Source organism: Lepisma saccharinum, chromosome 22, assembly GCF_977018435.1.
Source record: "Lepisma saccharinum chromosome 22, izLepSacc3.1, whole genome shotgun sequence".
NCBI lineage: Eukaryota > Metazoa > Arthropoda > Insecta > Zygentoma > Lepismatidae > Lepisma > Lepisma saccharinum.
The window spans coordinates 11,404,155-11,427,577 of NC_139250.1; the positions used below are offsets into that span (position 1 = coordinate 11,404,155).

At 39.3% G+C, this 23,423-nt stretch overlaps 1 protein-coding gene across 3 annotated transcripts in view; it reads left to right on the forward strand.

Annotated features, from left to right (window-relative positions):
* Positions 1-4,074: 4,074 nt before the first annotated feature.
* LOC146004965 (armadillo repeat-containing protein 8-like) overlaps positions 4,075-23,423 on the forward strand; it is a 57,270-nt gene continuing 37,921 nt past the window's right edge. For all 3 annotated transcript variants that reach the window (XM_083144039.1, XM_083144040.1, XM_083144041.1), the window contains exons 1-4: positions 4,075-4,249; positions 9,519-9,592; positions 19,424-19,638; positions 21,870-22,060. In XM_083144039.1, coding sequence (XP_083000165.1) covers positions 4,223-4,249; positions 9,519-9,592; positions 19,424-19,638; positions 21,870-22,060 — 507 coding nt within the window. In that variant the 5' untranslated portion in view covers positions 4,075-4,222. The remainder of the gene's footprint in view (positions 4,250-9,518; positions 9,593-19,423; positions 19,639-21,869; positions 22,061-23,423) is intronic.

Genomic DNA, 23,423 nt, shown 5'->3' on the forward strand with positions numbered 1-23,423 from the left:
GTGTGTTTCCGAAAAACTTCAAATGGGCCAACATTGTGCCCATTCACAAAACTGGAGATAAAAAAATGTGTTAAATCCTATAGACCAATCTCACTTCTATCGCCACTATCAATTATTTGTGAAAAAAAATCATCAAAAACAGGTTACTTCAGTTTACGTTACTGTATATCAATACTACACAACATGGTTTTCTTTCAGGCAGCTCTTGCCTAACAAATTTTTCCATCTTACTTTCGCATGCTGCCAGAGCTATTGATGATAACTCCCAACTTGACACTATACAGGGTGAACAGAAACTATAGGGACAAACTTCAGGAGGTGATTCCTGACAGGAAAAGGAAGAAAAAAGTTCATATCAACATATGTCCGGAAATGCATATTTGCCAAGGTAGATGGTACTGAAGAACGACATCATCCTCTCATAACAACACTCCCAGTGTGCATTTTTGTGTTGTAGATCGTGTGATTAGAGTTACGTCGAAGCATCATGGTTCGTTATTCATACCAGGAACAAGCTGAGATAGTTTTCATATATGGTCAAGTAGATGGAAACGGTCAAGAGGCCGCACGGATTTATCGAGCCACGTACCCAGTCAGACAGCACCAATGGGGCCTCTCATACAGGCGAACATGGAGGGCGGCCGCAGCATGTGCATACATCAGATCTGGAGGAACATGTGCTACACGATATTGAGAACAACCCCAGTACAAGCTCCAGGCAAGTGGCCCGCCAGCATGGTGTAAGCCAAGCAACGGTGTTGTGTATCCTGCATGAAAACCACTACTATCCCTATCACCTGCAACGTGTGCAGGGATTATCACCGGTGGATTTTGCTCCAAGGGAACGGTTTTGTCGCTGGCTTTTGCAACAGGCCACCACCATATTGAGATTTATGTCGTCAGTCCTCTTCACCGATGAAGCGACCTTTGGTAGTAGTGGCATCGTCAACCTACACAATCGTCATCTGTGGGCTACAGCCAATCCTCGAATGGTTGAATCGTCTCATCAGCAACGGTTCAGTATCAATGTTTTTGCAGGGATTATTGGCGACCACCTACTTGGACCATTTGTTCTTCCACAACACCTTAACGGACAGACGTATCTGGAATTCCTGCAGAACACTGCCTCTTTTGCTTCCGAATGTGCCCTTTGGCAATACGACAGTTAATGTGGCTGATGCATGATGTAGTGCCAGCACACTTTCGCATTATTCTTCGTCAACACCTCAACAACATCTTCCCCAGAAGATGGATCGGACGAGGAGGCCCTGTGGCATGGCCCGCTCGATCGCTGGACTTAAACCCCCTTGATTTTTTTCTTGTGGGGGCATCTGAAAAGTGTTGTGTATGCTGAGCCAGTTTCTGATGTGCAGATCCTTGAAGAGCATGTCCGTGTAGCCTGTGACGCTATTTGGGTACAGGCTAAAACATTCGAATGAGTGAGGCAATCCATAATGAGACATGTGGACGCTTGCATTGCATCCCATTAAAGCCACTTTGAACACCTGTTGTAACATGAATGAAAGTCATGCCATGTAATGTGCAGTGGCATAGCATTATAGTACGCCCAGCATTCCCCGATTTCAAATTTAAAATATGCGTAAATGCTGTAAATATAAAGTAAAACTTGACTAATTTCATATATGTTTGACCTTCATGGCATTATAATAGCTATTTTTCGCGATCCGCTTGCAACGCTCCACTAACAACACTCGTTCTAGCATTTCTTTCAATCCCTTTCCTAGCCGGATGCCGGGCAGGTTCGGCGTAAAAGTCTATATATGCCTTGCTGCCTTTCTGAAGGGTAAGCTTGGATCTCTACAGCACGCGTGCAAATGCTCTCTCATATGCAAGCGTACGGAACAGAGCGCTACGCTACGTGATTGGTTCACGTGACCCTTCCTGCCTTCTGAAGCAGACGACAGCGGTAGAATTCCTACCCGGTTCTTCGCACTCATGCCACTCGTGCTATGTGATGCTACAATATGCAATATTGACTGACGTAACTTTACCAAACTCAAATATACCACTTCTTAATGGCCACTGCATTGTATAATTTATCGCATTAATTTGTGCATTAAAAACTGAAAGATCAACACAGTTTTTGTGAAATAAGTTGGTAAAGTCCTCGTGGTAGAAGTTCAGCCTGTGGCTGCTCTACTACTTAACCTGCAAAACCATTATTTTTTAATTATTATTATTATTTCGTTATTATCTAACTGCTTAATATTGTGTCAATATAAATGTTTAGCATTCATTTTAAAACTCTTAACATCGAATGGTCTCTGGACAAAATTATTTTAAAATGTTTATCAACATTCTCAAGATGTAATAAACAGTGGTCTGAATTACTAATCGGCACTGTTACATCAGTAGAGTGTACGATAGTTGGATCATCCATCCACCTCCGTGTTTTGCACAGCGTGCCAAGACGACAGAGGCCCCTGATTCGAATCCCGGCGTGAGCATGGGTGTTCTTTGTAAGTGTCCCTTCATCAATATCATCACTCATATTCATATTCGCGATTAACCAAAAGTGGTAGAAAAGCGAAGTAAAATAAACCAAATCAATCAGTAGTTGGATCATCCACAACAATGACGTCTACTGTTGTACAGGCGCTTGTGATTCAGGTAGGTTTTTAATGATTTGCGTCATACCGAAAGGTTTAAAACACCAGAGCTCAAAACATTTGTTGCAAAGTGAGGCATCTCATTTTCTAGCTAAAACATGCATGGATGATGTTTTATTGAAAACCCAGCTGACTTCAGGCAAATAAACCTCCCTCTCTCCCTATCAATATACATTTGTTTTCGGATGATTGTAAACTCCAAGATCTCATCGCATCATGACGTGATGATTCTTCAAAATGCTCTACAGAACTTGTTAAGTGGTGGTCTAGTGAAATCTAGAATTAAACCGCCAGAAATGCTATTTTCTTACTTTTCCCTAAAAAAGAACAAAGTGGTATGCTATTGAAAACAATTCAATCCAATAAGTTTCCACTCAAAAGGACCTAGGTATTATCATGGATGAAAAACTCACTTTTAATTATCATATTATAGCTACCACTAAAAAAGCCATGCGCCTTCTTGGTCTTCTATGCAGATTTCGTGAAGTTCAAAACCTATCATCTCTTGCCTTATTCTCTAAATCTTTCATCCTTGAATACTGCTCCCCAATTTGGGCAATGGCCTCAAAAACCAATCTTACCAGAATAGATTCTGTTCTCAGTTTCTTTCTTGCCATTGTTAGCCATAGAATACCATCTTTCCGACATTTATTCAAATCAGACACCATGGCTGCTCTATATTCACTCTTCATCCTTTCGTCGTGATCTGGCTGACATGAAATTTTTATACAAGATAATAACTGGCAAAATCAGAACAGATCTCCTAATCAGTAAATTCACACTTAGGGTACCCCAAAGGCAAACGTGCAACCTGCAACTCTTCCACAATCCGACCACTAGGCTATCCCTTCTACAACGCTCCTTGTTTTACAGGCTGCCAGAAATTTACAACAAACTTCCCCTGGATGTAGATATTTTCCTTACAGAACGTAATTTTTATGTATTACTGACAATGAAAATCTCACCAGATGGCATATCGGATAATTTTAAGGCCGAGTCTGCTGCCACGCACGTGTCAACAGTAAGAATGAGCGTCAAAATTTGCTCCTGCCACGTAATTAGTCTGCTAAAAGGATGTTACAAAGCTTGAGAAAAATGCAAGTTTATGATTGGTGGGAATTAATGTACTGGCATACTTTAGTGCGCTCTGGTGAAATACGGAACGCCGAAGCGTGCATCAGTGGTGCACCAGCGGAAAAGTTTGAAATTATGAAATATAGCGTTGTATAAATTAGATGTGACTACTTTGTCGATGCACTATATTCGTTTAGGAAGTTTATACTTCGATACTTTCTAGGTGAAGAAGGGGTTAGGAGAAGCGGAGGGTTGAAGGGAAAAATGTAAAATCAAACGAATACAAATGAAAGAACATTGAACAACACAACAGTTGCAAAATGGCAAATACATGCACTAGCAACGTTTGACAAGAACGACACTGAAAATTTGTCACTATCACCATCTGTAATGGTGAACCAAGTTTAATTTAGGTGTAAGATTACGGCAAACTTAATAAAAATAGTGGTTTATATTGTAGAATAGAGCTTTTGCTACTTTGAAAACATTTACCTTAGCATCGAATATTTACAATTAACATGGTTTCTGTTATGCAACCTTTCATGGTGAGTATTCATTTCACAGAGATAGATTCATGTTCCTTTGTGTATACCAGTTTTGATCGTTCGTGATTTAGTTTTGTTGTGTACTTTACGTTGTTAATTTTGCACTTGGATTAATTATTTGAAAAGGAGATTAATTTGTGTTCGTGAAAACATGAGACATGAATATTGGTTGGTTGTAGTAATTTTCATATTTGCCAAGTGGCAGGCAGTAAATGGATCCAATGAACTTGACCTGCTACTAGTACACCCAACGGCAAAATAAATAGTAGGGAAATTCTCTATCACTATTTTCATTCAGTCTGTTTCCCAAAGTGTGATGATCATGAATTACAAGAAAAACATCAGTAAGTAGAAGATGACACCTGGTTCGCATCAAACCTAATTCCATTGCTTATGCAACACGGGATGTAGGACAAAAAATAATGTAAATTGTCTTGGACAACTTGTGTACTGTTATTATTTCCTTGCACTAGAAAACTGGAATCAGTTAGATAAGCCGGAGACACATTAAACTCGTTTATTTTCAAATAAAAATCATGGTAAATTTCTCGAATCGGACAAACAGCTGAAATGTCCTACTTCTTTTGATTTCAGGGTAACACTTTACTATACCAGGGACGCATTTCGGTAAGAGTCTAGTTTACGTCCTTTTCCTAAAGAATACGTGTCATATATCGTTGGAAAGGTTATTTTTTAAGGAATTCAACAAAGTAAATCCCAGGGAGAGGAAAAATTTCCTGGAGGAAAAAATAGAGAAAAACCGATGTTGTCCGGATATGCGTGATTGAACGTACTGAGGACATTTTTCGATGATGAAGCACATATTTAGGGGTGAAATGAGTGCTAATGGAACCTAACCTAACAGGCCTAACCTAACCTCATAGGCATACCTCGTTCCCGTGAATGGTTAGTGACAGAAAGTGTAAAAAGAAAAACTTACTTACTCTACGGATGCCAGAGCGCCGGCTGTCTGCTAGCACGGTTTTGTAAACGGGCAAGAAGGAGTGCACAAGAAAGACGTAAACGGGTAAGAAGGAGTGGACAAGAAGGATGTAAACTAGACTCTAGCCTGGATTTCTTCAAATTTACAGGAGACAGTACTTACGCGAAGCATTTTCTGTAGCGTTGTTGATGTTCGGGAATGTAGTTTTGATCCATTTTAATGCGAATGCATGTGGTTTTCTACGAAAATCTATTTCCGACGCCCTATTACTGCTGCCGCCATTTGCTTTCTGCACGAGAGCACAATACGTGCTATTGCTGCTGCTACAACATGATGTGTCGTGAACGTTGTTGCCGGGTGTGGAAGATGCCGTGGAATTTGTAATTCCGATGTTGTCCGTATATGCTAATTTGAACGAAAGGAGTGCTAAAGGAACCTAACCTAACAGGCCTAACCTAACCTAGTAGGCATACCTCGTCCCCGTGATGGTTCGTGGGGCTATCGTATGTAAGAAATAGACATTATTTTCGTTAGAAATCCATTTTCACCTAAAGAAATGTTCTGCAACGCAGAATAGTACGTTATCAATGTAAAAAATTGCGAAATAAGTCATTGATAGGTGTCTCCGGTATAGTAAAGTAGTACCGATTTCGTTATTCATACTTACGTATTTTGCATTGAGAAACACTGCTGAAGGTGGCACTTCGCTTATTTCACCGAAAATAGCTATATTTGCGACATATCGAGTAAGTTTTCTTGGTTGTTTCTTCCCTTCCGTAACACGTGAAATGGCCGTCACAGTTTCAGCACCGTAGTCCATATGCAATGTTTCCACCCCACCACGCGTAGAAAGTGCAAGATAAGCGAAATTGAGTGATCCGCGATCGGCACAATTGCTCATTATTTACCGGTGAGGAGGAGTGTGGGAAATATACTGGAGATGGATTTCTTCTGCTTCAAGCCGATGTCTGTATATGCTAAATTGAACGAAAGGAGTGCTAATGGAACCTAACCTAACAGGCCTAACCTAACCTAGTAGGCATACCTCGTCTCCGTGATGGTCCGTGTTGCTATCGTGAATTTTTGGGCTACCGTCAATGTGACCAGTTACATAAACTGGCCCAGATTACGTCATCATGCACAGGCTACATCCACCTGGAAGTAAATCGATGGACGAGCTCTCGTGCAACGGTCACACATTTATATCGAAAAAAAGATGATTAACCAGCAAAATTCAATGAACGATGCGAGAAAACACTTCCCCGAATTTCCACAAGTATAAAGAAACTGCATTCGGTAAGTAATTTCTCCTGTAAATTTGAAGAAATCCGTTTGTCCGATACGAGAAATTTACCAAAATGATTTCTACTTACCTCATATGCATACCAGAACAACAAATAAGCACTTTTGATATAATAAACTTGCATTTTGTGCAAAGCCACAACATTATGCTGTTGTTTCCATTATGTACCTGCAGATGGTGCGAACGTCGAAAGTCATGCGGTCTCGTCAGTGTTTCCAAATGTCTTTTTTTTTTTACGAGATTTTTTTAAACTATGCTTACCTAACCTAACCCAACCTAACCTAACCTTGCCGGAAATGGTCCAAGGGGCTATCGTGAATGGTTTTTGGGGCTATCGTGAATGTTTTTTGGGGCTACCCATCAATGGTTCGTGCGGCTATCGTGAATTATTTTTTTGGGCTATCCGTCAATGGTTTGTTATGACATAATGAACACGAAAGTAGGTATTTTTCGGTTATGAAGGTTGAAACACTGCATACCCACTCCAAATCGACAAAACACAAGCACGACGCGCGATGATCCACAGCTGTGCGCGCCATATTGTATGTTCCGCAACGGAAGAAAGGACCCAAAAGAATTACTCGTAATGTGAAAGATCAAAGTTATTTTCGTGTAAAAAGCATAATGGCACCTTCAACTATGTTCCGCAATACACAATTGGTAAGTACGAACCATTTGAAACTGAAAATATCCGATATAACATACATTTACCCTCGTTTATTTCCTAATTATTTACATTTGAACTTACCTGTTATGCATAGCAGAACATTTTTGAACGTGGGATTTTGCTTTTTTCACTGAGAGAAGCGTAAATTTTCACATTACTAGTATTTATTGTTCGTTGCTAATTCGCTTTCGTTACACACAATATGGTGGGCAAATATTGACTCACATTGTCTTTTGTCAGCTGATATGCAGTGTTTCCAAATTTATTAACAGAAAAATACCGCACAAACTATTCACAGAAGGTTTTTAAGCAAAAATTGATCCACAAACCATTCACGGAAGGTTAGGTTCAGTTAGGTTAGGAAAACAGAAAATTAAATTGGAAAAAAAAAATTCACTTATTAACCGAAAAATGCGGCACATACTACACAGAAGGTGTTTAAGCGAAAATTGATCTACAAACCATTCACGGAAGGTTAGGTTAGGTTCAGTTAGGTTAGGCATAGAAAATTAAATTTAAAAAGAAAAAAATGACAATGCAACCTTCACACGTCATCTTGTAGAACTACCACGTGGTTGCTACACTAACAGGGTTTTACATAATTGAACGCACGGAACATTTGATTCACGGTGCATCGTAGATACATTTATGTTGGGAAATACATGATTTTCCGGCCGAATAAGTTGAACGAAGGGAGAAAACACTTCCACGAGCTTCGAAAAGTCTACAGAAACTCAGTTCCGTAAGTAGTTTCTTCTGTAAATTTGAAGAAATGTGTTTTCACTATACCACACTGTTACCCAATTATTAAACCTTTGATGTTAGCCCCAGAAACCATCCTCAGGTAGCCCCAAAAATTCACGAACCATCACAGGGACAAGGTATGCCTATGAGGTTAGTTTAGGTTCTATTAGCACTCCTTTCGTTCAATTTAGCATATACAGACATTGGTTTTTCTCGATGAAAAAAAAGGTAAAAATTTACTATCCTTCGGACACCTCTAATTTTTTTGTTTCATCAATTTTTGACATTCGTACTTACGTATCTGCTTCGCGGAACATTCCTGAAGGTGTATCAACGTTGTTTTGATGAAATTTGAACTATGTTTCCTAACCTAACAGAACTAACCTAACCACGTGCCAATGGTTCGTGGGGCTAGTGCCAATGTTTCGTGGGGCTAGCGCCAATGGTTCGCAATTATTTCCAATTTCTAGATCCTGATACTAACACGACACCAAATTTTAACTATGTTTCCTAACCTAACAGAACTAACCTATCCACGTGCCAATGGTTCGTGGGGCTAGCTGTTCTCCGTCGGAGAATTATTTTTCAACGAACAACATGAATTTCAGCTATGAAACATTCCCACATCACACAAAACACTTTCCCGATGTTCGACAATGCTATAGGAACTTATTACGGTAAGTAGTTTCTTCTGTAAAAATAAATAAATGTGTCCGAAGGATAGTAAACTAGTACCAAAAAAAATACCAACAAGAACTTCTAAATGCTACAGAAACTCATTTTGGTAAGTAGTTTCTCGTGTAAAAATGAAGAAATCCATTGGGACACTATCGAAGTTTTACCAAAGTTTCTAACACCCTGATCTGAAGTAACACATGTTGTGGTTTAAACTTGAGGAACGAACATGTTGTGGTTTAAACTTGAGGAATGACTTAAGATGACCGGACCCCTCTCCGATTTTCTAACCTAACCGAAACTAACCTAACCACACGTCAATGGTTCGTGGGGCCAGCGTCAATGGTTCGCAATTATTTTGCAATTTCTAGATCCTGATACTACCACGACACGAAATTTTTACTATGTTTGCCTAACCTAACCACACGTCAATGGTTGGTGGGGCCAGCGTCAATGGTTCGCAATTAATTTGCAATTTCTAGATCCTGATACTACCACAACACCAAATTTTAACTGTGGGGCCAGCGTCAATGGTTCGCAATTATTTTGCAATTTCTAGATCCTGATACTACCACAACACCAAATTTTAACTGTGGGGCCAGCGTCAATGGTTCGCAATTATTTTGCAATTTCTAGATCCTGATACTACCACAACACCAAATTTTAACTGTTTGCCTAACCTAACCACACATCAATGGTTCGTGGGGCTAGCACCAATGGTTCGTGCGACTAGCGTAAATGGTTTGTAATTATTTTGCAATTTCTAGACGTTTCCGACAAATTTTAACTTCAAATTTGTCATTAGCATTCCTCAATTAGTAAGTATGTCAAATATGAAGAAAATCGAAGAGGGGTCCAGTCATCTTAAGTCATACCAAACTTGATTCACCTTTGCAATATTAATAAAAAATGTTTTAATTCGTAATTCCTTTTACAGGATGTGGAAAGCTCTCGATCTTACATTGATGAAATATATTCACCAGATGTGGATAAATGTGTTGATGCCATTGTGTAAGTAGCTAGTTTATTTCCTTTTGATTAAGAATTTTGTTTAAAACAGTAGTCAAATATTCCCTAATATAATTCTGTGCTTTGTAAAATCATTTAGGTCTAACTTGCCTATGATTTTCGTCAGTTGTATGGAACTTTGGAAATTAGTGAATGAAACTTTGGAAATTAGTGAATTGAAGTTGTAGAATGTTAATCTGGCTGTTTTATGTCCAAGAACATTCTTCTTCAGACGAATATTCACAATAGATTGATGAAAGATAGAAAACATCATCATATATATACAACCTTTGTCAGAAAAGTTCCAGTACTGAGCTCGTAAAAAATAATTTATTCAAGTTAGGAACTAATGGTCCTAGGTTTTGTCAAAATAGTCCCCTCGGCTATCTATACACAGCTGCCATCGTTTCTGGAGGTCATGGAAGCAAGCAGGGAAAGCTTCATCTAGGATTCTTCTGAGCACATCTGTCACAAAACAATTTGGATTGCTACCAATATCTTCATGACTGATAAAGCAGTATGTGGCCTTGTATTGTTGTGCAATAAGAACCACTGCCCAGATGCCCACAAATCAGGAAGTCAATATAAAGGTTTTTGTTTATCATTTGTCCTTCAGGCAGATATTCATGGTGCACCAAACCTTTAGCATGAAAAAATGGGATCAACATTGTCTTTGGATCATCTTGCACTGAATCTCTGCCCTTCCGAAACCTTTTGTGCCATTCAAAGATACGGCTTCTCGATAATGCCTTGTCACCAAATGCTTGCTGTATCATATTCCATGTTTCACTAGGGGTTTCCCAACTTAACAAGAAACTTAATGTTAACTCTCAGCTCGGAATGCACATCCATCATGACACTTGTGCAATTTCCAACTAAATGCGCCAACAAGCCAAACAGTGGGCTGCTGAGCACAGCCCTGCCACCTAGTGTGTTTTAATGAAAACACTTCCAAGGCCATTTCTATTCAGAGCACCCATCAGGTGACTGAATAATGCCCATTTCTTGTGTTTGAATATCACAGGTAAAGAATAAAAAAATCAGTCCTGGAACTTTTCTGACAAAGGTTGTACACACTCCAGACAGGGTCCATACACAAAGTATGTATTATTAACATGGAAGCAAGGCTTAACAGTGTTACCATTGTTTCTTTCATTCTTATGATTCTCAGTATTGTGCAAAATTATGGTTTCTTCGAATTTCTGTAATATATTTTCACTTTTATAATACTAGATATTAGAAAGAATATCAAAGTAAAACTTTCAGTACAGATATCTGATTGATAACTAAAGTACATTGACAGTATGATCATAATTATCAGAAAGGTTGTCATCCATTATTTTATAGATCTTAATCTTGTTGACATTTCCTATAGAATTCTTACATACAACAAAAATTTCTCCAGATGCTGTGTACTTATAAATGTAAGCAAAATGCAGCATTTTCTACAACATTATAAATCCGTTGAAAATGAAAAATTGTGAATGGTTTATGAACTTTTTCTGTTGTGGAGATCTGTTATGGTGAAATAATGTACCTCTGTTACTTTAGCCTGAAGGCTCTATGCACGTGATTGTAGCACCCAATACATTTGATGCTTTTGTAAATTTCACATGTTCTTGTGTGTGTAGAATGAAATTTTCTAAAAAAAATAATTAACGGATTATATATTTAATTGAAAAAACAAGGTTCAAAAGCAAAAATCATGATGATAAACATGTTTGGAAAACTTGGAAATGTCTGGGATTTTCATAATCAAAAAATCGTAGTAACCCAGAATGTATTTAAGAATCAAACTTTTATATCCGTTAATTTAATTTACCACTTGATGACAGAAATAACCTGTATTGTGTGTGTCTTGTTCCTCAAAATATATACAATTACAGTATTTTAATCATATGACATGGTATCTAAATCTGATTTCTAAGTAATTCTCAGGTACACTGGGAATCTAAGGAAACGCCCCCCCTTACGGTTATGCAACCCTGAATTTTATATCATCTAGTTTCGCCAGGAAGAGCAGCTCGCGAGAAACGTTGTGTTTCCAAATCTTGAATCTAGCCACAGATTCACGCGACCGGGTGGAGATCTTGCTTTCCTCTTGATTTGATTTCAAAGGACAACAAGTTTATTTTGAGAATGTCTCTGGTAATAATAACAAGTGTTATTAACATTTATGCTTGAGTTTTTTATTATTCTTTTACCACTTCCCAACGAATATGTGAAGAAAGAAGGTATCACGGATTTGGTATCGCTCGGATACTTGACACCTCCCATGAGAGAGTCCTGCAGACGAAAATATAGCATTATGACTAATCCTGTTATCTATTAAAAAAAAAAAGCCCCTTCCGATAGCCTAAAGTCGCCTTGTAATCAAGTGGTCCTAGATACAATTCCCACTGGTGGCCCACCACTCTAGTAGATCAGAAGTTCCGTTCCCATTAATGTATCTATGCAAAATTGAAATAAAAAATTTTCTTAAAAATGTACGTGTGCTCGGAACAACCCTTGAAAGGCAAAAGTAAAATGACGTGGAAGTTGGTTTTTACATCACTCGAAAAGAATAACTCCATTGTTGCAGTTATTCTTTTCGAGATCTTTTTCTCGTTGGTCTTGCCACCATAGGTAAGTCCAAAGAGAAGATTCTGACCCCCATAACTACCTACATATTTTTTTTTTTTTGTTTTGCAATAACGATTTCGGCATTTTTTCTTCAGAGTTATTCTTTTTGCTTTTAAATGCTTGGCGACATCTGTTTTGGAAAAAGTTCCACGAAGTTTGTTTTAAGTGTAAATGCATCTGGACATACAGTGTGGATTGGGATTCGAACAACAAATATGAGCTTCCGTCGCGAATCGAACCAGCGCTCACGCCAAGGGTCCCGGGTTCGTATCCCGGTCGGGCTTGGTTGTTTGTGAATGTCCATTCATCAATTTCATCATTTCATCACTCATCCCCATCTTCGCAAATTAGCCAAGAGGCACAAAACGCGAAGTAAAATAAACTAAATCAAATCAAATCGAACCAGCGCTCCTTTGATTATGTTTTCTTTCCACGTTTATTAAAATTTGCTTCCTTCAGCCTACTTCCGATTGTCGTATATTTCAATTCGTATTAGTTCTTTTTTCCGTTTTTTTTTTTTTCATTTGCATTGTTCGAGCCGTGATAACTATCTCTCTTAATCTGGTTATTCAAATACTTTTTATACTTTTTTCCTTTTCTTTTCCCTTCACACTCATTACAGATTCGGTGTCGCGCTTTTCCATATTTTCAGTAATTTAATTCTCCTGTGTATAATTCCTTTGACTATTTTTAATCCAGAAACTATGTTAGGAAATGTTTCCCGTGTAGATCTTATTGTATGGCGGTGTATAATTGATGCCAGCTTTTTCTTGCGATAAGGGTTTTGAAAGTGCAAGGGTCTCATTCATTAACCATGGTGGGAAGGGAGAGGGGCGAAGGGGTGCTAGAAACCTTCCAGATGGAATATGCTTGAAACGACAACTAGGTGCAGCTTTTGACCGTACTCTTCCATCAGCAGGCGGGGTGCTGAGAAGGCTACTTGCGAGCGAGGGGGAGGGTGTGGCGAGCAACACTGCCACAGCGAGTCGCTGTAAATGATTTCATCGTCTGTGCTGAGTGAAACTGGTTCTTGGTGCTCCTATATTTTTCCGATGCATTTCTGCCAGCCTTTTTAGCGAAGCGAGGTCATATGTTCCAGATTCGAACTCTGGTCAGGCATGAATGTTTCACTGAGTTTGTCCCGTCACAATTTTACAAATTGATAATTCATCCGTATTATCGCGATTAATTCAAGAGGCAGAAGAGTGATGTAAAATAACCGAAATAGAAATTCATGCATTCGTGACTGGTGCTAGTGTAACAACGAAGTTAACTCTTTATAAATGATGAAATATGTAGCCCTTGCGCTCAAATACACTTATACCTTGAAAAAAAATTCCAACTCATTGCTGATCTCTTACTACATTTGGAATACAGCCAAGAGCAATGTAAAGCAATGCAATTACATTGTGAATGTTTCACATCCTATAGTCTTTCTTTTTCTCGTAGAGGGGGCGGGGGTTCATTCATTTCAAATATCTAGGAAAGGATTTAGCAGCAATCCGTGATAAATGCTTCTTAGCCAGGGTTCTTGGGTCCTAGCCTCTGATAATTATGAGTTTTTTCTTTTTCGTTGTTTCTTCAATCTTCATCAATTTCCCTGAAGCATCATTCATCCTCTGTCGCCATTGGCTATATGTAAAGGTTGACATAAAATGAGTAAAAGTCGAAAAGAAAACACAGGATCTGCTTTTCTCATAGCTCGCCAAACATGCACATTTCCGTATTTTATGCTTTCAGCGCTATCATTATTCTTGGCAGGCAATGAATTGAAGCAACTCTCACAACTAAAGTAAACTACATGTCACTCAGGCATGACCATTCTCGCGGGCAAAGTGATTTTTTTTGTATTAGCACGTGGTAGCGCAATAACTATCTTCTGGCCTCCTAGATTTAAATCCGAACTTTTTATTCCAGTTGAGTGATTGACTCACAATTTCGCCATTGAAGGTTTGGGTTGTATTTGGGTTATACGTATTGTGTTTTTGGTGCGCTAGGAAAAAGCAATCCCAAAGGTTCGCACTGAACAGAAAATTGTGTGTTTTCCCTCTCTCTCTTCCAACTCCGTCCCTATCTCTCACCCCACGTCCCCATTATTTAGGTAAACTGTTGTTAGAAACATATTTTCCGAAGAATATCCACATTGAAAATAATATTCCCCAGTTGTTTTGATAGGACATTTCTATTGCTCTGAACGAATCATCTCCGTGAGAGGACTAGGGCCTCCCCGATGACGCAGTCGTAGAGTCGTCAGCTTTTAATCAATGGTTCACTGGTTAGATACCTGGTAGAGGCACATAGTGGTTCGGGACCCACTATAAACTGTAGGTCCATTCCCAATTAGTCTTTCTGTGCACAAAGTGAACTTAAAAAACAACAATTCAATTCAATTCAATTGAATCATATTATCAATATTTTTAAATCTGCATGCACCTGCTTAATTTAATAGATTATACATTTATATTCATTGCAGGCAGAAATGTGAGAGAAAACGATGCATTTTTTTCAGGGGATGCATGAGTCAATAATAATGTATATTTTACGGTTTATACTCTATTATATTGCATTGATTCAATAGTATCCTTATTTTCTAAAGCAAGCGTGAGTTTCTTTGCACACACCACGCAGGCCCTGCTTGACGTAAATCTCCCATGCAGTAACGTCACGGTTGACTTAGGCACCACGCTTTGGCTTTAATTCGAGCCCCGGTGGGTGCTTCGTTCGAGATCCTGCAGCAGTTTTACTCGTATCTATGCCTTGAGCATGTCACTTGCAACGGAACCTATAAAATGAAACTTTCTGCATCGGAATGGGCGTGAAACTCTACATGCACCAATGATAAGGTGTGGACGATTCATGCCTCAGGCGTTGGATTCGGTGTTACGAGGAAGAAGGTGACCAAGGAATGAGGTCAAGACCCAACAAAGGCCGGCTGAGGAAAACAACCAGGGAAGAAGATGCAGGCATCATTGAGATGAGCGAGGGCAATCCCTTCATGGCTGCAACGAAGATTCGCCAACAAGAGTTGAAACTGGAGTGCCATGCTGCAACAGTTCGGACGGCAAAGAATGAAGCAATGACGCATTTCCATCACGAAGCACGGATCAGTTTTGCTTTACAATATTTACCAGCTCCTGAAGAAATTTGGCAGAACGTAATTTTGAGCGACGAGAAAGTATTTTCGTCTGACGAAAATGGTCAGGTTTATGTTTGTAGGCGCAAGAACACTCGCTACGGCTACAAGAACATTTCTACCCATCTTAGGAGCGGCAGGATATCCGTGGCGGTGTGGGGATGGATTGGTGGAAGTGTGTTCGAGAATAAATTCACAGGAATACGTCGCAGTGCTGGAAAACCACATGCTTCCCAGCGTGCGAGAGAGACACCCTGAAGATGAGATTCCTCACGTGACTTTCGATCAAGACAACAGCAGCGTCCATACATCGAAAGCGACCACCACCTGCTTTAATCAGCAGCCAGGAATTTCAAGAGTAGATTGGCCAGCGAAGTCTTTCAATCAAAAACATTTGGGCGTTGATGGTGAGAGAGTGGGAACCTAGACAGCTGAGAACAAAGAAAGCTCTACTGGCCCACGTGTTTGATGTCTGGAAGAGTTTAAGGAGAAGACCAAACATCTGCTCGTGGAATCCTTGCCTCGTCGACTAGATGCAGTGCTTGAATCCAACGGCGGGTGGACACAGTATTGAAACCCAGCATGGTTTAACCGGTCCTTTTCTACATTCCAGAACAAAACTAATTACACACATCTCCGTATGCAACTTAACTTTCCAATTCTTTCTTATTGATACCTTGGGGTGCTCATGATTACTTTTTCGCACACCTGAACCATTATATTATATTCTATAATATTAATATTCACATTAGTGAACAGATTTGATTCACATGAAATTCAAATGCACAGCACACATGCATCCATTCCTAACACTTAACTGTTAGTTACATTACACCTGTCACCTTGTCACAGTTCTAAATCAGGGGTGGGACGCAGACTGTGATGGAAATTTGACTGAGTAAACAGGGCCCAAGTTGAATTACGTCATCAATTAGCCATTGCTGTTATACAAATAGTAATTTGTAGATTGTAAGGGGAATTGTTAGGGGTAATAAGTAATTTTGGATTGATAGGGAAATTATGGTGGGCAATTAATGAAGTTAGTGGGATTTTCAGGTAGCGGGATTGGTAATTATTTTGGGGGGCAGAGAATCCCAAGTCTTGTGTATTACTATTACGTCTTAGATTGCTTATTTGGAGAGAGCAATATCAACAGGAAGTTTAAAATTGGCATGGAAATTTTGTTGGGAAGATTGAGTGTTACATTTGAGGTGGAAGAGAGGGGAATGAAGTTTTGATAAAGTGTTACGTCTTAGATTGTGAAGGGATTTCTGACGATTAAGAAATTGACAAAGATCCGGGCGGGACTCGAACCTGGAAAATTCGGTGTCTGAATTGTTAGTCCACCACTAACAGCGCTTGGACACAGAGCCGGTTCTCTTTGGTGGCCAAGCGCGTTAAGTGGTCCACTTCCGATCCCAAGAAATTTCCGCGTCCGAGCCACGGCTTCAGTATTGGTATCATGGTATCAATTTAATCTAATCGTCACTCATCCTCATTAGCCGAAAGTGGCAGAAGAGCGACTTATAATAACAAAAGATACAAAAACAACTTTAACACTCTAGTAATTTCTGATCAATAGATGCGTATTAGCTTTGATTGTCGACTCTTTAAGTGCCTTCACGATGGCGCAGTGGTAGCGTCGTCGCCTTGTAATCAAGGGGGTCCCGGGTTCGATTCCTGGTGGAGGCACATAGTGGTTCGGATTTCACTTTAAACTGTAGGTCCTGTATTATATTGATACAATATCTTCAGGAAAATAAAGCGTAAAATTGCTTTGAATTCTGCCTGTGAGTGAGTCCATGATATTGTTTATGTTTGAAGGTAATATATTAAACATGACTATCAGCATAACCGAAAGCATATAATCAGATGATTTATTAGTGTTACCAGGCTAAAGGTGGGGAGTGCGGCCTCTTGCCTCTTTCATTACGGAATTCCACATGTAAAAATTGATCAGCTCTTATTGCGAGTAACCATTATACGCTTAGACCAAATTCTGGCGTTTATATTTCAATTCACTTCCTCAACAAATCCTTTCTCGATTGAGTAGATTTTAAGCTTAGCGTCATTCAGTTGTCTGTGAGTTATCTTTTTGCAGAAGCAACAGCAGCTCGCTCGCACCCACGGTGCCCTGCCCACTTGACGAGGTGCGTTGTCTGTGCATAGTAGAACAATGACAGTGTTGCCTCTCTATTCGATCTTTGTATTCTCTTTTGCCTGCCACTACACACACATTTCAGACAATTCTTCCCATACAACAAATGGAAAAGCAATCAGGCAACTGTTAAATGGCTCTTTTCTAGATTTTGTATTAACACTTTCCATGGTCAAGATATGTTAACTTGGGCCTCCCCGATGACGCAGTGGTAGCGTTGATGCCTTGTGATCAAGGGGTCCCGGGTTCGATACCCGGTGGAGGCACATAGTGGTTCGGATCCCACTTTAAACTGTAGGCTCAGTCCTGATTAGCCTTATTGTGCATAAAGTGGACTTAAAACACCAAATCAATCCAATATGTTAACTTGGTTCTGTTTCGTATTCCCACAATTTGGGTATTTTAACATTTTAATTTTCATCCGTTTCTTGTTTGTATGAAAGAATATGGTGGGAAAATACACTACTTGAGACAATATCACTAATAATAATTGGCTGCCGCTGTGCCCGAGCGTGGTAAGCCGTCGGCTTTTGATCTCGCTGCCGAAATTCTCGGGTTCGAATTCCGGGCCTGGGTATGCTTGTTTATGAGTGTTCCTTCATGAATTTTATCATACACTAACCCTCATCGTTGCGATTAGCCAAAAGTAAAGTAAAAAAAGGAAGATGATAATAATAGTAATAATAATAATATGGATTTAGCCCCCCATGGTTTCTTTATGACTGTCCTTTTATCAATTTCATCGAGTCATCATTCATCCTCATTGTTGCGATTAGCCGATAAATCTTAGAGAAGCTGCGAAAAATAAGATGTAAAATAATAACAGAATTTTGTCCACAGAAGGAAACATAAATGCTCCAGAAAACATGCAATACAGGAAAAGAGTGTCCTGTAATGTGAGTCTGTAAACCAAATGTAACTCACGAATGAAGAAGTTTTCGTGAAGGTTTCGTCTTTTACGAAGCAATACAGGCTTGGATAGCGCAGTGGTAGCGTCGTCGCCTTGTAATCAAGGGGTTCCGGTGGAGGCACAAAGGGGTTCGGATCCCACTTTAAACTGTAGGTCCAGTCCCGATTAGTCATACCGTGCATTGTGGACTTAAAACACCAAATCAACAACCAACCAACCAATACATGGTTGGAAACACTACAGTTATAGGTTTGGAAACACTGCTCCTCTCGGGAACTACTCTACCAGGCGAAACTAGATGATATAAAATTCTGGGTTGCATAACCGTCAGGGAGGGCGTTTCTTTCGAATTCGTGTGTACACATATTATTTTCTCTTCGCCGTGACATGCATGCAACTCAGGTTCAATTGTTTTTAAATTAAGGATGGGCCGATATGAAATTTTGGTTGATACCGATAAAATACAGATATAAAATTAACCGATATTCTTACCGATCCGATATAAAATTAGAAATGGTCCTTGAAGAACCTGAAATGTTCATTGACCTCCTTAATAAATTGTTTCAAGGTGACTGCAGTGCAAAAGAAGTTGCATATCTAGACATTTACTTTTTTAGAAAGTAGAGCATAAAAATTACAACAAAATGGCAGAACTTTGCACTAATTTATCAGATATTTATTGATATATCGGATCGGTAAAATAATCGGTAATTTTACCAATAAACCGATACACCGATATGCCTATATCGGCTGATACCGATAGAGTACCGATTAATCGGTCCCAACCCTAATTTAAATACAAGAATTGTCCTAATGTCTTGGTCTGGAAGAATTTGATTCTTGGTCTGTAAGACCTGGAAAAGTTCGAGATTTGTTTATTTTGAAATGGTATACTCCCTGATGGTATCAGTGGTATTGGCTCAGATCGAGATGATGGTATTTTGTATAATTTTTTTAAAAAATTTGAAGCACGAAATTGTCACATTTATGTATTTTTCTCTTCTCAAACAGGCAACTAAAGAACTCTGTGATTGGTAGCAATCGCCAGAAAGGCAGTGTCATCCAGCAGGGTGTTGTCCCTCGTCTGATGCAGTTGCTTGCGGATTCTTCCTCTCCCTCTCAAGTAAAAGTGGAGGCCACCATCACGCTGGGCTCTCTGGCCAAGGGAACAGAGGACCATGTGAAAGCCTTGGTGGACCTGGGTTTGGTGCCCCTATTAGTTAATGGTATGTTAAACTTGGTTTTGTGTTGGACAATCTTGCATTTTTATTAGTCAAAGTTATATTGCCCACATTGGCATACCTAGGGCTACCAGACCACTATAAGCAGAAGTAGGATACAATTGTATCTGCAGGAAATATGCTACTAAACGTACGGCCATGAAAATAGGCAGCTTGGCAGATGCCACTACGGGAAAACCAAAGCGAGAGCAGAACGTCAACCGGACTGCATTGCCTAGTTTGAGCATCAGACCGACCTCTCTCTGGGGAACTTTTGTGTAATCCCTGACCTTTCTAGCATATACTGTCAGTTTGTATCACATGGATTATAAAGACCAACTCTAAAACGAGATCTTTCATTCTCTAAACCTCTGAACACACCGTGTTGTACTCAGTGGCAACAGTGTGAACTTCTGCCACCCGCCTAATTTCATGGTCGTGCATAGATAAGGTATGCCCAAATGTAAAGGAGATTACCGTTATATCTAATTACAGCATATTAGCATTACATAATATGTAAATTACAGTTAATGTGTAACATGATACCTACACATAATTGCCATTGATATTGATGCACTGATCCCAGTGCGTAGGAAGGGAGTGGATGGCTTCAGTGTAGAAACTCCTGGGTTGCTAACAGATCCAGTTTTCCACGGTGGTCTGCACTTCCTCGTCACAGGTGAATCGTTGATTTTTCAGTGATTGTTTTAAGGGGCCGAAGATGTGGGAGTCATATGAGGAAATATCGGGGCTGTACGGAGGATGTGTGAGCACTTCCCATTGAAATGTTCTCAGCAGATCGAGGTTCTTCCTCGCCACATGTGGCCTAGCGTTGTCCTGGAGCAGCACTATCCCCTTCAAGAGCTTACCTCTGTGCCTGTTTTTGATGGCACGGCTCTCCGTAAACGTCCTTCATCCTGCGATAAATTTGTGAAGCATGCTCGCCTTCTCTGCGAAGAAATTGGATTACAGATCTCTGCACTGATCTGGAGGAATCCATAATGCACCTGTCCACGCAAAACAACTCTCAACAACTGAGGAAACAGCAGGCGAAGCCGTTCGCTACACCTGCAAACTGGGACAAACACCACGCTATCTATCAGCAAGCATATTCTTCGATTAGATATAACACCACTATGGCAAAGGTATCCTTTTCATTTGGGCATACCTTATATATGTATATATGTTCCTTTGGATGTATGTATGTTCCTTTCCTGTAGTACTTCAATTATTATCTTGTGTGTATAAATGTGCTTGTGTGTGTGTTTATATGCAATCTACACTCTTATATGTTTATTATTTGAATATATATAAGCTTTCTTGTAATTGGAGATTCTCTCTGTAGGAAGCAAACTAATAAATAAATAAATAAATAAATATACGAAACGTTTGGAAATTATGTGAAAATAACACATTTTTAGTTCAAAAAATATTTTTTAATTGAATAATGAGAACAAATTACCCATAGTTCTAATTAATAACACTGTCATGTGTGTTTCAAATAAGGAGTGCTGTGTGGAACGTTTTTGGTCAGGATGGGAAATATGAAATCTAGGTATTCAAGGCAGGAAATATTGATTTTTAGACACTGAAAAATTCTCAAATTCCAACTGCTGTTTCTTCCCCAAAGTGATTGTTCTTGCAATTTTTGGAATAAAACTTAAAATGTCCAACATAGTACAGAGAACGTCATGCAAATTAACCTCTTTTAATACCTACTCATTCCAGAGTTCCCAGCTTTTTGAAGTCCTGGAAATTGAAAAAGTCATTTTTCCGAAGTTGGGATTAGGACATGGATTTTTCCTAGATCCTCGTACCAACCTTCAACACTCCTCTAGTTTTAAGCACGCTTCTTCACGGTGGCATTTTTCCTCAAATCTTCCTCTTGATTATCTGTTTCTGCAAGTTTCCTTAATTCAAGCTACAGTGCTTTTCACGGTTGAGTCGTCCGTGGAGAAGTGGCTTGCATGCTGGTCAGTGAGGGCACGTCTGCCGGCAAACTGGATGCAACATCTGCATAACCAGAACCGCTAGTTATGTAATGAAATGAGCTCGTGCAATTACATTGACAGTAACAATTAAAATGAGCACGTTCGTTGTTACAAGGTGGCCAGAGGGTGGTACTAACCACATCACCTCAAAACTCCCACATCCCCTAAATGTGCCTGCATGGCACGAGGAACTTTATTTTTTGCCTTTAACTTCACTGTCACATTTTTCATTTTTTATCTTTGCAGGTCTTGTGAGCGATAACACGAGGCTAGTAGAAGTGTGCCTATGCTGTTTGAGGACTATATTTCAATACCCATGTGCCCCTGTGGATTTGATATATGCCGATGATAATTTGCTTCCACATCTCCTGAGTCTGATCTCGCATTCCGTTTCTAACCAAGTGTGCATAATGACAATCCTGACAGCTGCCTGCAAGGTAAGGAATACATATTGCACAATGCTATATGTTAGTTTTTGCAGTTTGTTGGGCATTCTTTTAACCTGTGAAGTTTTGGTTATTGAAGTTGTTTTCCTCCCTGTGGGGTTAATTGGGCCCAAGTTCCTTTTGTTTGATTGCGATTTCATCATGCTACAAATGCAATTTTTACATGGATTGATTTCGATGTATGTCTGTTAACACATACTGTGGAGTTTTAGCGATTACTTAAGGTTTTGTTCAATATATGCTTTCGTAGTTAGGTTAGGCAGGTTAGGTTTGGTTCCCTTAGCTTTAAAATAAAGTCCTTAAATGCATTCTACTAAGGTTCCGATTTACTTCTACATTCATTCCCATGCTTCTACGATATTTATTGTCGCTTGTCGATGGAGAATACCTTGTCCATGAGAAGTGCGTAAGGTAATTTTCAAGTTGGTTTTTTCAACTTAAATAACTTTTTTCGAGTCCAAACAGTTATTACTTTAAGGAAGTTTCAAATTTCGTGTGACAATGATTTCCAAAATTCTACGATAATTATAGTGGAACCACGAGCAAAACAACTTGCACAGACCCTCGACTCCTGTGCACCGTACCCCCGTGAGAAGGGGAGGGGGGAGAGTGGACCATGCTTCCTTATGGCCCGAGGTGGAGGAATGAAGGGAAAGCTGTGCGGTGGTCGATCTATAGTCTTTGTGCTAGGAGAAATCATAAAGCAAACGGAACCGTTACCGTTAATTGTGGCCATGAGGATGAATTGAGTGTAAAATTGGGAGTAAAACTTGATAATGCATAAAAGTATGAAACCGAGACAAACATGGGTGATATTCGTTAATTACATTGTGACTTATGGGATACCCAGATGTTGCCATGCATTTCTGACTCACCGGCTACTGAAGGAACTTCACCGGCTACTGAAGGAACTTCATTCAGTACAAGTCAAGAAATTATGTTTTTGTTAAAGAAGTTTTGCTATTTTTCACAGTATAGTGAACTTACATTGTTATATACCTGTACTGGGATTTGATAAAATTGAATATTTGGAAATTAAAATTGTTTTGAGTTGTGGTCAAGATTTGTTCACTTTATTTCTTAAGAATTACATTCTTGGATGTGTGGAGTTTTGTAATAATATTAAATAAAGTAATGTGGCCATTCTCCATCCAGGATGAAGTCTGAAGCATTAATTTTTACATGCATTAATATTTGAAGCAAGTCTAAATCTCTTATTAAAGTACTGCTTCAGTTTTCATCTTAACTGGCATTGTGGTGGAGTGTTTTCATTGAATAAAAATATCTATTTTCTTAATTTTGCAACTACACCTAAGTAGGGGACGATTAAATTAATGTTAAGAAAAACTGGAAA